This window comes from Neodiprion pinetum, chromosome 5 (assembly GCF_021155775.2).
Source record: "Neodiprion pinetum isolate iyNeoPine1 chromosome 5, iyNeoPine1.2, whole genome shotgun sequence".
NCBI classification, from domain to species: domain Eukaryota; kingdom Metazoa; phylum Arthropoda; class Insecta; order Hymenoptera; family Diprionidae; genus Neodiprion; species Neodiprion pinetum.
In genome coordinates this window covers 19,508,440-19,521,992 of record NC_060236.1, presented here as the reverse complement: position 1 = coordinate 19,521,992, position 13,553 = coordinate 19,508,440, and the positions used below count along the sequence as shown (strand labels likewise).

The following is a 13,553-nucleotide window of genomic DNA, read 5'->3' as shown; positions in this document are numbered from 1 at the left end:
AATTGACACCTGTGAATTAATTTCATTGCTAATTGACTTTCTATAATAACCTTTTAACACTATGACATATTGACTGTGAAAAAACTTAGTTCTTTAATCTTTTTTAAATAAATGACTACCAACTTTTAACTCCTACAAAAACAACTGGAAGATTGACATTGTCTACCGTCACTCAAAAGAACACTGTTTCCGCCAATTGCAATTGTGAATTCGACTACATCTTATTACACTTACTTAACTCAAAAAGGTAAATAACACCAAAAAACATCCTTATCACAATTAATCATAAGGTTCTTACTATCAACAATATTTAATAGCTCTAAGAATATTACATCTACAATATTTATGTCCGATTACTACTAGTACCATTATTTATATTATAAAATCCTATTTTTCCTTTCTTTTTTGTTTTTTGACAGTTTTTTAAATAAATCGTTCTGAGGAGGGCCCATATCCGGGTCGAAACGTTAACTAAAATTACGTTTTCTTAATTGACCGATCACCAAGACTCTTTAATATATCAAGTAAATAAAAGTAAAACTTCACGATGATTTTTGTGATTCTGAAATTTTAGAATCTGGTTCACGTCAAAATCAGAAAATGGTCAATCCATTGGTTGTCGTAATCATTTTTTGAGACACCTGTAAAATGTAGATTGGACATCAAAGTCTGAAAGACGAAGAAATGTTTCTCCTGAAAGTTACACTGCTTCGAATTCGACGAATCTTCCTGGTGAATCCACCATGATGAATCACAACCTCACGTTTATCAATCGAGCGTAGCACCTAATGTCTTCTCTGATAACATAATGGGGATAATAATAGCATGGCAAGTTGAATTCTGAAACTCAGCCATATCCTCTTCAATCTGGTTTCATTAACGGTGTTGGCTTTCCTCCAATTTCGGGATGACAAGCGCTAACCGCGGCATAATTTCCAGGACTCGACGCATGCGAAAGATAAAAAGTTTCTAAAAACGATGATAACGACTATAGGGAAAAAAATTTTTTTTAATCCAGAAACGGTCCAAAGTTATTCCCTCGCATCGCGCGCTGTTTACGCGAATGAAACATAGCAGCCTGTCACACGTGCCTTCCAAGAGGGGGAAAAAAGTGACCGAAGAGCAGAAGTGGGCCTAAAAAATGGGGAAAATTAAATAAATTCACGTGGTGTCAGGGACGCGAAAACGAGCGATACGTGCGCCCAAAGTAATGCTGTAAGCTGGGTACATTTCATATCTCTTGCAGGAATTGGGGGGTCATTATCATACTCTAAATGGGCCGCCGGTCATACCCGTGTCAGTTTTCGTCTGACAAGCCTGGATTACAAACGTTTTCGGCGATGAATTACTTTTTTCAACCGGCTTTGAACTCTCTAAATAAACCCTCAATTTCAGAGACCCGTGGGCTATGTAAACTGTGCGAAAAACAGGGCGTATGAAGAGATGACAAAAAAGTGAATTTTCTCATGCGCCATTTTGAAAGCTTGTCTTTTTCGTCATTTTATGCGTAGTCACATTTTTTTTTCCTCCATAAAAGTTGTCCATGCCCAACAAATTCCCCGAAATATCTTTACTGAAGACTGTGAGTGGAAAAATTGCCCGCATTAAAGTCAGAATTATTTTTGTTATACGTAAATATTATTAGTTATCTCTGACAGATTCCCAGATGCGTAATTTAGCAGATATTTTGCTGACAGCTTTTACTTGGAATTATTTGCTTGAGTTTTCATAGCAATTGAGGACACACCTTGTTCTAATATTGTTAACAATGCTTTGCAACCATTGCTGTCTTTTTGCTGGAAATTTTCACGCATGTTGTTACCTGGGAAGTTCTTCTGGCAAATATTTATGACATTTCTAGATTTCTTCACGATTGAAATTAAAACGTGAAATACTTCACGGTTATAAAAAAGCTCGAATCAATTCATGGATTTAAAAAAATAACAGAGTAAGCGCGAAAATAAATGTGAACAGTCTTATTTGAGTGTCATGCAAAATAGCCAGATTCCCTTTCACATGAAAGGTAATTTTGTATGAATGAAATGGTTCGTTCAGTACGTAATTTTCGAAAAATATAAAACCTTATTTCCAACCGCGCAGAAGTGTAAAATTCATTCTCTTCAGGTTTAATTTTTTAAGGCAAGCTACCTTTGACGAGCTGAATTTGTTTTCAAGTGCTAACCAATTACGATTGAATACAAAATGGCTGCCTTTGTCTCACCTGTGATTCTATTTCGGCCACAAGATAATTGAAGATACCATCAATTAATCGAACAATATCTACCGAAATTGCTCGCATTGATTTCGTAGTCTAGTGTGATTGAATGTCCATTTCTGATTTTTCACTTCTCTCTCTCTCTCTCTATCTGTCTCGCTCTTTCTGAATAATTCTTAGTTTTCCGATTTGATAATAGCTAAACGATCCAGCAAGGAACTATCCCAGATCAGTTGAAAACTAGATCGATTCCAGAAAAACCGAGTATTTTGCACTTCTTAACAGTTGCGAACCGACAAGAAAGACCAAATCAAAATGGCCGCTGTTGTCCCACCTGCGATTTTATTCCGGTCATAAAATAACTCCAAATGCCGACAATTGATCGAAAAATATCGCATATGAAACAAAATGATGGCAAGAATCGTTTTATCATGATTTCAGCACGAATATAAATCTGCCAGCTGCGAAATCAGTGAAACAAAAATTACTTGATTTCCCACCTATTCATACATCAATTTCCATTTCTGTTAGCTCCTTTCTATTTCTCTAGCCCTCTTAATAATCCTTGTTTTTGCAATTTAATAAAAGGCAGATGATCCAGTAGGGAGGCTGTAAGGCCATGCGTCAAGCGTATTATTGGCCGACTGCCACCCGCCCCTGGAGCCGTGAGCGTCCTTGAGTCTTGCGACCTCGGTTATTCATCGGAGGGTCAAAAGACGGCGCTGTTATACGCGGCTGTTACTCTTCGCTCACGTAGTCATGAAACCGACATTATGGCCTAGGCCGTGCAGCAGCGAAGTGTAATCTCTGGAAGACACACGTGTATATTTGTATACAAGAGATACGATACACGCGACCATTGCCGACGAAATCCAGTCGCTCAATTTCACCTCCGGCAATTAGTTTCTCTTCCCTGTTTACTCTGCGCGGTTTTACGAAAAACTTGACTGCACCCTCGGTGCTCCATCCCCTCCTTCTCGCATCCTCCGCGAAAAAAAAGAAATTGGCGAAAACCCGGTATCCAAACGAGGCTCCCGAGCTCACTGTAGCCGGGATTCTGGAACCAGGCATAATGTACAGGACCAAAAAAACGACCCCTCGAATGGAGACTGACTGTTTTACGTTCATTTAAATCGTGACTGCGGTGTATAATTAAGTATTCTTACAGTCGTTTGAGACCAAATGGAATCACCAGCTGGATAAAAACAAATTTTTCTTCAAACTTGGAATAATTTTTTATACTGAGAAATTTGTTGAAAACATGACTTCACGACATTGATATTCAACATTTTTCCTCTCCTTATCTCTTTCTCCGGTGTATTTTTCCAGGGATATTAATATTGTTTGTATTAATTGTTTTTCTAATTTTTCGATTTTACTTACCTACTTTCTTTTCCGACCTTGCTCTCTTATTTTTGCTCTCATGTATAAATTTCACTCCTTCGCATTGTTTGGCGAGTAGATATGTCAAAACTTTTCCCGTTCTTTTTTGCAAGTTTTCACATGATTTTTGAACCGGTTGTTTTTTTCTCTTGCATCTTAAAGACTGTGACAATGTATTGATTTTATTATAATACGATATTAGTTTATACCTGATTCTTAGCTGCCACCATCTGAGATTCCACCACAAAAAACGTTGGAAAAAAAATTAAAGTGCACCAAAATGCTGCACCAATCGGAATACTGAAAATCGCATTGAAATTCAGCGTGGAAATTCGATTCTGGACCCTGTGAACAAAAACCTTTGACCTTTAGAATAATTTGTCGGCGTCTGTATCGGAGCATAAATAATTGTTCTCGAGTCACCCTGAGCCTTGAGTTACCAGCGACTCGTTGGCTGAACTGCGGATCTAGAGTATCGATTAATTCAAAGCACAGGTAAAGCTTATTAAAGTCAACCCTGAACTCGTATATTCACTTTGCCGGGGTGAGAAACTCGCACTCGGTACACTCAAAGGTAACTTTTTGTCGGGTGGAGAAGGGGTGCCAAAGTACGCCGCTAGAAATTCAAGTGCCCTGAGCAAAAAAGCTCGGATATTCTTTGGAGCCAGCAGCTGGCTCTAACGATCTGGATGACGCAGTGTTCGCAGTCCGACACGTGGTGAAATGATAAAGAAAATAAGGCGCCTCTTATTGCAGGCTGTTGCTCATCGTGTATTCCGCGAAAACGGCAAACAAGCAACATACAGTGTTGCAGAGAATCCCGATACTCGTGATTTTACCGAATAACGAGCCTATAAGATCTGACGGCTAGTTTTAGTTTTGATACATAGTTTGTCTCTCAAATAACGTAATCATGTAGTTTTTTTTTTTTTTTATGTTCTCAAACAAAGCGCCGTGTGAATGAATATAAATTGAATAAAAAAATCAATGTTCACATTTTCAAGCAAACATCTCGCTGAGATCCGAGACACCGAAATTTACGTAAAGACCCATTTCATAAGTCTTTATAAGGTACATAAACTTATCTTCACGACTTTGTTCGAAAAATTGGACAATAAAACCTTGGTAACTTGAAACCCTTTAAACCAGATGGGTGACACGTGCTGCGTATGAAGTATTTCGAATTGATAAACTCTTTCATCGTTCACAATAACTGTACGATTGATAAAAAAAATAAATAAAAAAAGAGCTATAAAAGTAAATCTTGACAAACTCTGATACGAAGGTCTCAAAACATGAATATCCATGTCTCAGAATCCCATCGAGGTACTCGCAGAAATCGTGAAAACTAGTTTCTTAGCCCATTTATTTATACGACTCTCTACTCGTAAACACGACAAGCCGCTGTATGGTAATCTGATTTAAGTCACAGGCTGAAGATTGAAATTAAAATTTTTCACTTCTACCCTTTTCGGCTAGTTATTCATTTTCCAAGCGTCTTTTCCGGAGCCTACTTTCAGTGCCAACACTCTGTCAGAGTCCCGAGCACATCGAGAGACGCACCGCCCCCAAAACCATCGCTACAATCGCGTCTGCGCATAACTCGGACCTTGGAGTGCATATGGACGGAAGGTAATGCATAACCAGTCACCTGACTACGTGTTCCACTTAAGCTGCATCGATCCTGCAGCGCTGCACTTTCTCCCTCCTCCTCCAAAATCCCGATCAGCTTCGCTTTGATCGTTCCTCAAACTATCTGATAGTTTCGATTTGCGTTGATTAGCTTACGATTAGCTGGTTCCGAACGCAAAATTTTCGAGGCTGTCGCCAAATCGTCCAGTACCTCGAAAAAGGCTTCTTCTCAACTCCACCGGTATCCGCACAATCTCCTCAGACAATAACACGATTCTCAGAGCTGTCACCAATTTCCGGAAATCTGATATGTCGCTAAAATTCACGAACCATCCCGGGAAATAGTTCAACCCTTCAGATCTAACATCCATTTCGGTTGAAGGAAAACTTTTTTTCAACTGCAAAACATTTCTTTGGATCAAGATATGTGAAAACTCAACCTTGAACCTAAATTCCATCGTAATCAAATCGTCGGGATATAGAACGTTCTTAACGTAGTCACTTAATTCTTACGCCGTGAAGTTTTTTCAGAACGTTACAACCTTTTCTGAACTTCAATCAGGCTTCTCTGGATTCTCAATCCCGTCAAAATTGGGCCATCAGGATATTGAACAAACTTCTGGGGCGACACAAGAGTTCTCAACGCTGTCACAACAAATTTTGCGAATATGTCAAGCGTTAAGCTGACATGGGCGAATAATCAAATAATAAGCAATGTTGACACCAAGGTTAACAAATATTAAATTTCCACAAACAATCTCCTCAATACTTTTTCTCGTTCCAGAACCGCACGTAACACTATCGCGTCATGTGGCGATTTGCTTTTAAAACTATTTTCATTAACACAAAAACCGATAAGAGAAGATACATTCATCAACAAAGTACGCTATATTTCATTGGAATCAGATAAACAGCCCATTCTCCGGATAAAAAGAAGAAAAAAATTGAAACTACGATAATGGTTAAAAAATATCTTCATTCCAAACTAGCGATACGGATTCCAAGCCAACAATCAAAATCCGCAGACAACCGTTCGTACGCTGTTACACGGGTACAAAATGACAGCAGCAGCTATTCTGTCGAGACGGTTTTTGGTCTACGGGTAACACCGAGGGTAATAATTACGTATACAATTTTGAAACAGGTTTGAAATTGACGAAGGCGTACGGCGTATCTGCCAAGTGGATGGCTATAAATTTCAACGTCAATTGAGGCAAGGGGTGAATTAAACTCAACACATCGCTTGGTAGAGTCGTAATTCACGGATTCAATCAACTGAGTTTCAGCTCGTGAACAGTTTATGGAACGTTTCCCAATATCCATGCATACATTTTTTCAATGGCTCTTCGAAACCAGACGATGCTGTTCGATGTGTTGAAATTGGATGGAATTTATTTATTCCGATTTTGGAAAATTCATCGACCTTAACATCAAATCATTGCGTGATCCGTTATACACAAACAACAAAAATTGCTAGGACATTTTGAACAACCAATTTTACAGACAAATGTATTCGGACTTAGAAGCTTTAAAGTTGAACATAAGGAAACAGCCTGAAGGAACAGCCACTCGAGAATGTGACAAGTTTTTTTTTATCATACCCCATTCCGTGAGCACTCAAAACGTTTTCAATTGCAGCCATCGCCCATCCAACACATTCGCAAGACGATCATGGTGAAGTTGTAACCGAAGTATGTACGAGTCTGGAACGAACTGAGTTAACGACTGGCAATGAACACGACATCTGCAGATAATCCCCTCCACCCAGAAGGATTAATTAAAGTCTTTGAGTCCCAAGAGCCGAGTGTGTCGGTACTTTGGATTGTCTCGCTCAACTTTTTGTATGACTAACTTTGGGTTTCGAAAAGCCGGATACCTTGATGGAATTTCCTCTCTTTTATTGCCGATTGGAGCCACTAAGGGATATCATATTCTGTTAAACCAACGTTGGGTAGGATGTCAAATTTAGAAAGCTTTTAAAATGGAGGAATCATTAATGGTGGAATTGAAGGAGGGCGAAAGTTATCAATGCGGACAATTGATTTTATTCCTGCAGTTTTTATAATCAACTTTTGGAGAGTCGGAAAATCAATGATGAAAAATTTTCTCCTCATATTTTCATGTATAGAGCGAAAACTGTATGCAGTATAATTGCCAGATCAGGAGATCCAATCAAAATGAAACAAATTCGATGTTTCAAATGTTGCACAAACGGATTTATGGATATATAAATTCATACGATTGACTGTAAGTTTTTGACATGAATAAAACTGAAATTTATAGGCAATTCTATCTTCAAAACAAAACAAAACATGGAATGATTGATAAAAAAAACGGTTCGTTCATGAATAGATAGATGGATAGATACATACTTTTTTTTTACTATCCGTGAGACAAGTTCCCTCGCGTTAGTAGGATAATCATCAGTAGTAGCCGTATAAATACAAACATGAGGAACATAAATGCGATAGCGAATTAGCGAAGATCAGTGTAATATAGAAACATAACAGTAGAATGAAGATTGTGATACAAAACAGTCTTTTGAAATGGAAGTTAGACAGTACTAAACTAGGACCAACAACTATAACTATATAGCGAGAAGTAAGATATACTTGATGATTAGAAGACCGTCAACAATGAGACGACCATCATAAGACGTAATGTAAACTACGCATCGTCTGATGAAGCCTTTCTACTAAGTATTTGTTGTCGTTTGATGGATGTTGGCAGTTCTTCAAGTCTGATGGTGGATTTATCGATCGGTCATATTCTCACGCGCCATCTGTGGCGAAATACAGAATTGAAATTCCGCATTTGGTTAACTATAAATTCTTCTCCGATCATCGCGGCGTCCAGACGTTCGGGTTCCAGCGCTCAAGCAGGTTCGCTGTCTCGCGCGCATGCGCAACGCAAAAATTGACGAGGGAACTAGCTAGCGAGTCTGCGCATTTGCATCGCGTAATCAAGTTGGATCCACGAGAATAACGATAGGCTTACAAACATACAAGCTATTTGCGGTGAATGAATAAAAACCGAAACGTATGATTAAAATGTGATCGGTGTAGTTTTTCTCTGTTTCTCTCCTTAACTTGTATTGAAATAATTTCGGTATTCTTGGTGTTTTGAACTCTAGATTCTTGGTTCAAATCAACTATTGCTTTTTTAAATATTCCAATTTACCGAATTACTAATGCATTTTGAAGTAGATTACACTAATTCTTAGCAATATTTATACCGTTTACATTCTATGTGTTCCAATTCAAGACAGATCTAAAATGAATATTGGTAAGTTTCTACAATTGAGAACTAAATTTGATTTTGTCCGATTCCTTTTTTCTACTTTTATTATTTGTCCATTTAAATTCTTAGTCCCGGTATTGTATACGGATTTCCATTGCGATCGCATTACTTGAGGTATTCGCGTGTGATAAAGTAACTTTTCGAAACTTCACCATCAAAAAAATTCTCTGCCTTTTATTTTCAATGCTTCGCGTTGTACGACTATGAATATATAAACGCAATACAGCTTATTCTTGAGGTACGCCGATATTGTCTGGGAAGTTTCGATGAACTTTTTTGCCATTCGACTGTCACCTCGATGAAAAAATTAAACCCTTTTCGGGCCGCAAGTTGAAGAAACGGCCAGCGGCGTCACTCACTTTTATTTTGGAGAGTATTCAAACGGTTTTTACCATAAAAAAAAGTTTCAGGTCTTCCTGTACCTCCGCTTTAAAAATGTATTCGTCTTAAAAAATTCCAACGAAAATCGTGTGTTTTTTTCAACGTTTTCGAGGCATTCAAAAGTCTGATTTTTAGATTGGAGTCGAACGATTTACAATGTGAATTTGAGATAGCGTACAAAAACCAATGAACCTTATAATGTTAAACTTGTAAGGTTGAATAGATCGTTGAATTGCCAAATAGAGAATTCCAAATCCAAAGAACCAATTCGAGGGTTCAAAAAATTTAAAAGTGTTTGCCAATATTTTATATATTCAAGCATTCTGAATATTAAATTATGAGTTTCGAAATTTCGAGTTTATATTCGCAATCAGTGAGTTCCAGAACCTAGGAAACTCCAATTACCACAAACCACGCAGAATTTTCGCACCTCTCGGCTACCATTTTGAATCCATCGTTCCAAGCTCCGTAGTTTCGAGATTAGATTCGTAATCAGCGACCCCAGAAACCCCAAACGCTCGATTTTCATATAAATCACACAATTTGCATTCGGAATTTCTTGGTTCACAAAGTCGAGGTAAAATTGGCAACCCGCGGTGACGCAAAAAATTCGCAACAGCTTTATTCACTCAAAAATTACTTTTCACGCTTCGATATTTCGTCAATGTTAAAATTAATTAAATATATTACGGTACGAACCCTGGAATTAATTTTTTTAATTACGCAGGAAAGAGCGTCGGTAAAGTATCGAGCATTTTATTCACCATGCGTGGCTTTTGTCGGGACGGTCATAATAGTTGTTACTTTAAATCTATATATTTGAGTCAAAAAAAAAAAAAAATTGGATAACTACGGGATGATAAATTTATTTCTTGAGCAGTTTTTTTTTTGCGAGGAATTCGATGGTGATAGAATGAAAATTATAAAAATAAAGTTTGGCTCCTTCCGAATTTTTTTTCTTCACCAAATTGGAGTATCGATAAATTAATCCGTACCAGTTTCATGAACATAATTTTTCTTTTGGTAAAGAATGATCGACTCGGAAAATAAATTTTTACCGTTTTCGAAGCATATTTTCCAAAAAATGAACATCGTTTTCTGCTTAACAAATTACTATTCTTGTGAGCGATTGGTTATAGAATCGTATTTATACTTATCGTGTAAAATATTGGAGTGTTTCTGTAAACAGGGTACTTTTCGAGCAAAAGACAATTATCTTTTTTTTTTCAAACGTGCATCAAAAATAGTAAAAATTGATTTTTCGAGTCATCTATTTCTTAACGAATGTAAAATGATGTTTATCAAACTTCTACGGGTGGATTTAACGATTCCCCAATTTGGTCGAGAGAAACAAAAGAAACAAAAAATTTCAAAAAAGTCAAATTTTATTTTCACGTTTTTTTTTTTATTATTATCGTATTCCTCGCAAATAACTGCACGAGAAACAACAATGATCGTTCCTGGAACATTGAGACGTCATGTCCCTGAAAATTTGGTTATACTTTTCCCTCAAAGGCTCAAATATCCAAATAAATGTTTCGATTCCAGTGTCATTGTATCGTTGTGAATTTCGGAAATTTTTTATTGACGAATCGAGACGCTGGGGAAATGTAAAAAAATTTTCAACGGAAATTTAATCACGCAAAAGCATCTCTCGTTCGGCGTAATTTCTACATCATTTTGCGTCGGTTCGTCTTACGAAACGTTTCCTCTTTTTTGTTCTCGACTCACAGTCACCTGCGAGACTCGCTCCCGAGGGCTTGGTGCACTCGTCAACGCCCTGGGACGCAACACCACCCGGGCTCTGATCGCAACCGTAGAACCAGACACGTGCGAAGTTGCCGCCAGGCTTGCCGACCTCTGGGACAAGCCACTGATTACGTGGACCTGTCCGCTGGTGAGTAAAGTTCCACATTTTCTATTCACCGTGTAACGTATTTCACAGCGCAGATGACGCACCCGCGTTCTTGGTTTCGACAATTTTTCAGAATCCAGAAATGAGAATATACAACTTTCTCTATATAAAACTTTTTAATCCACGAACTTTTCGATTGTGTTCGTGTGTATTTTTTATTTTTTTTTTTATTTTGCATTCGCTTTTTTATCTTCTTGACAAATACGTCGGATGAGATAATTACGTGTCCTGTTACGAAGCGAAGAAGAAAAAACGAAGATTCAAGAATTTTGAATAATTATGAAGTATCAAAAAACATCGGTCCGATGTTTTTGGTAAAAAAAAAAAACAAAAAAAGAACGATCTGATCAGTTACGTTTGTGGCTTTTATGAAATATTCTGAATTCAAGGATTCGACGGAATTTCGAAATCTTTCTTCTCTATCTTTGGGAAGGAGTGATTGCTACGTAAAGAATTGATTAAACGTTGATGCAGATTGTTTTTACTCACAATATCAACATGCTTTTATTTTTTTCTTACCGATTTGTATAACGCTTGTGACCCGTGACGAGGAGAAAATTGAGTTTGTTAATTGAACGAAGGTGAGTTAATAACCCGGCGTAACTAATCTCCGCATTTCTGATATCCCTTTTTTCCCCCGTGGAAACTTTGGAGAAATATTCAACTCCCGCGTCAGGGTCGACCTAGTTTAATGCCAGCCGACGAGCAAACTTCCTTATTTAACCCGTAAGGGTCGGAGGATGAGTCGCCGTCTCTGATCCCTTTCTCTTTTTTCCCGCTCTTATCTCTCTTGTTTTCTCACCGAGAGACCCGACCGTTCCCGTCTTGCCAGTTTTTCTCTCCTCCGTCCTTCCGCACTTTCGTCCGCTATTTAACACTGCGTGGAAAATATATGTTTAGCCAGAGATCCCCGCGTTACTCATGAATGACTACACTTTAATTAATGAGACACGGATTTACGCCCTGGGTAACTGAGTTCCTGGAATTTAACCGGGGGTGGGTGGAAAACCACCTACTCACGATAATGGCCCTAGTCTAACAGCTCGGTGGTTTGATAATTACCAGCAGTCAGGTTTCAGGGACAAGATCACCTCAAATTACGACGGGTCAAGACGTTGCCGAGGACGTGGAAGGGTTGGACAGCCTTTCGTGAGGCTGGTTGCCCAGAAATCGATGCTTCTTGTCAATTCTACTACGCGATAGACGTACAATTGGGGACAACGAATCTGAGACGGCTTATTTTTTACACTAGACAGTTATGTTGGCAACGCAGAGAAACCTACAGCGCCACAGTCGGCCGAGCGCGCAACAAACTCAATCTCAATAAACATAACATAACCCATGACCGTCGAATCTAACCTTAGAATACGTGTCAATCCAACAAGTCATCATCGCTGCGGTATTTTAAGGTTAGATTCGACGGTCATGGGTTATGTTATGTTTATTGAGATTGAGTTTGTTGCGCGCTCGGCCGACTGTGGCGCTGTAGGTTTCTCTGCGTTGCCAACATAACTTTCTAGTGTAAAAAATAAGCCGTCTCAGATTCATCGTCACCAAGTGTACATCGAGTGTTTGCATCGAACCATTATAATCGCGAACTACGAAAGAATCTGTTAAAATAAGAAAATCGAGTATATTGAAATTACGAAAAAAAGCTACGACATGGATCCCACATTTAAAATCACTTGAACCCGCTTCGAACTACTTAGGAATCATTTTGAACTATTTGAAATCAGTTTTAATCTGCTTGGAATAATTTTCAAACAGCTTTAAACGGTGCGAAATCGTTTGTCGCTTGATCTGTGAATAAAAAGCTCCACGCATTTGTTTTTATCTGCCGTTACTCATAATTTGGGGATTTTCAGGTCGAAATTCAGGAATTCGAAATGGTGGATCGAGTTTGGCGATGTGAAGTTCGAGAAATTACTTTACTCGGACAAAATTTGGTATCCAAAGGTTTTTTGAGAAATTTCATAATGTCCCCAAAGTAGAAATTCGGTAATTCGGAATGTTTGACTCTCTGAATCTGCTATTTGGAATTTTCGTTTTTCAACTTCAAACCCGTAATCATCATTCACAAAAAATGCTGGTTGCAAAGTTCTGGTTCAAATCAAATTATTATCTTCATTTGCATCGGACATATTCTATCCACCATTTTGAAATCACAAATCTTGAGTTCAGGTTCGCGATGAGGGACCTCAAGAACTTTCAGTTCCCGAATTCTTGATAAATCGGAGATACGGAAAAAATATTCAACTACAGATCAAGTGACAATTGATTTCAAACGGTTTTAAGCGGTTACAAACTTATTTTACACTGCCTCAAGCATTTCAAGGATTTTGTGACAGTTTCTATGTCATTTTCAGACGATTTCAAGAAATTTCAAACTCATTCAAAGATTTTTAAATAAGTTTTCAATTGCTATAAATTATTTGAACTGGTTTGAAAATGAATACAAATCGTTTTAAAGTGGTTTCAAATAGTTTTAAACGATTTATAAGTTGCTCAAAGCGATTCTAAGTGATTTGAAATGGCTTCGAGCGATTCGATACGACTTCTAACCGATTCTAAGCAAAAGTGTTTCACGATTCCAACAAGCGAATAGGCTACTTTACAGCCTAGGTAGTAGCCAACTTTGTCGTATAATAACTTTGACGATATAGGCGATAGAGAAATTTCAGTTTCACTCCATCCACGCTTATTTTTTATGCACAACACCGCTACGGG

General features: G+C 38.0%; 1 protein-coding gene across 1 annotated transcript in view; it reads left to right on the top strand.

The window, feature by feature from the left end:
- LOC124219254 (retinal guanylyl cyclase 2) overlaps positions 1–13,553 on the top strand; it is a 138,623-nt gene that overhangs the window by 89,861 nt on the left and 35,209 nt on the right. The window contains exon 5 of the mRNA XM_046626579.2: positions 10,645–10,808. Coding sequence (XP_046482535.1) covers positions 10,645–10,808 — 164 coding nt within the window. The remainder of the gene's footprint in view (positions 1–10,644; positions 10,809–13,553) is intronic.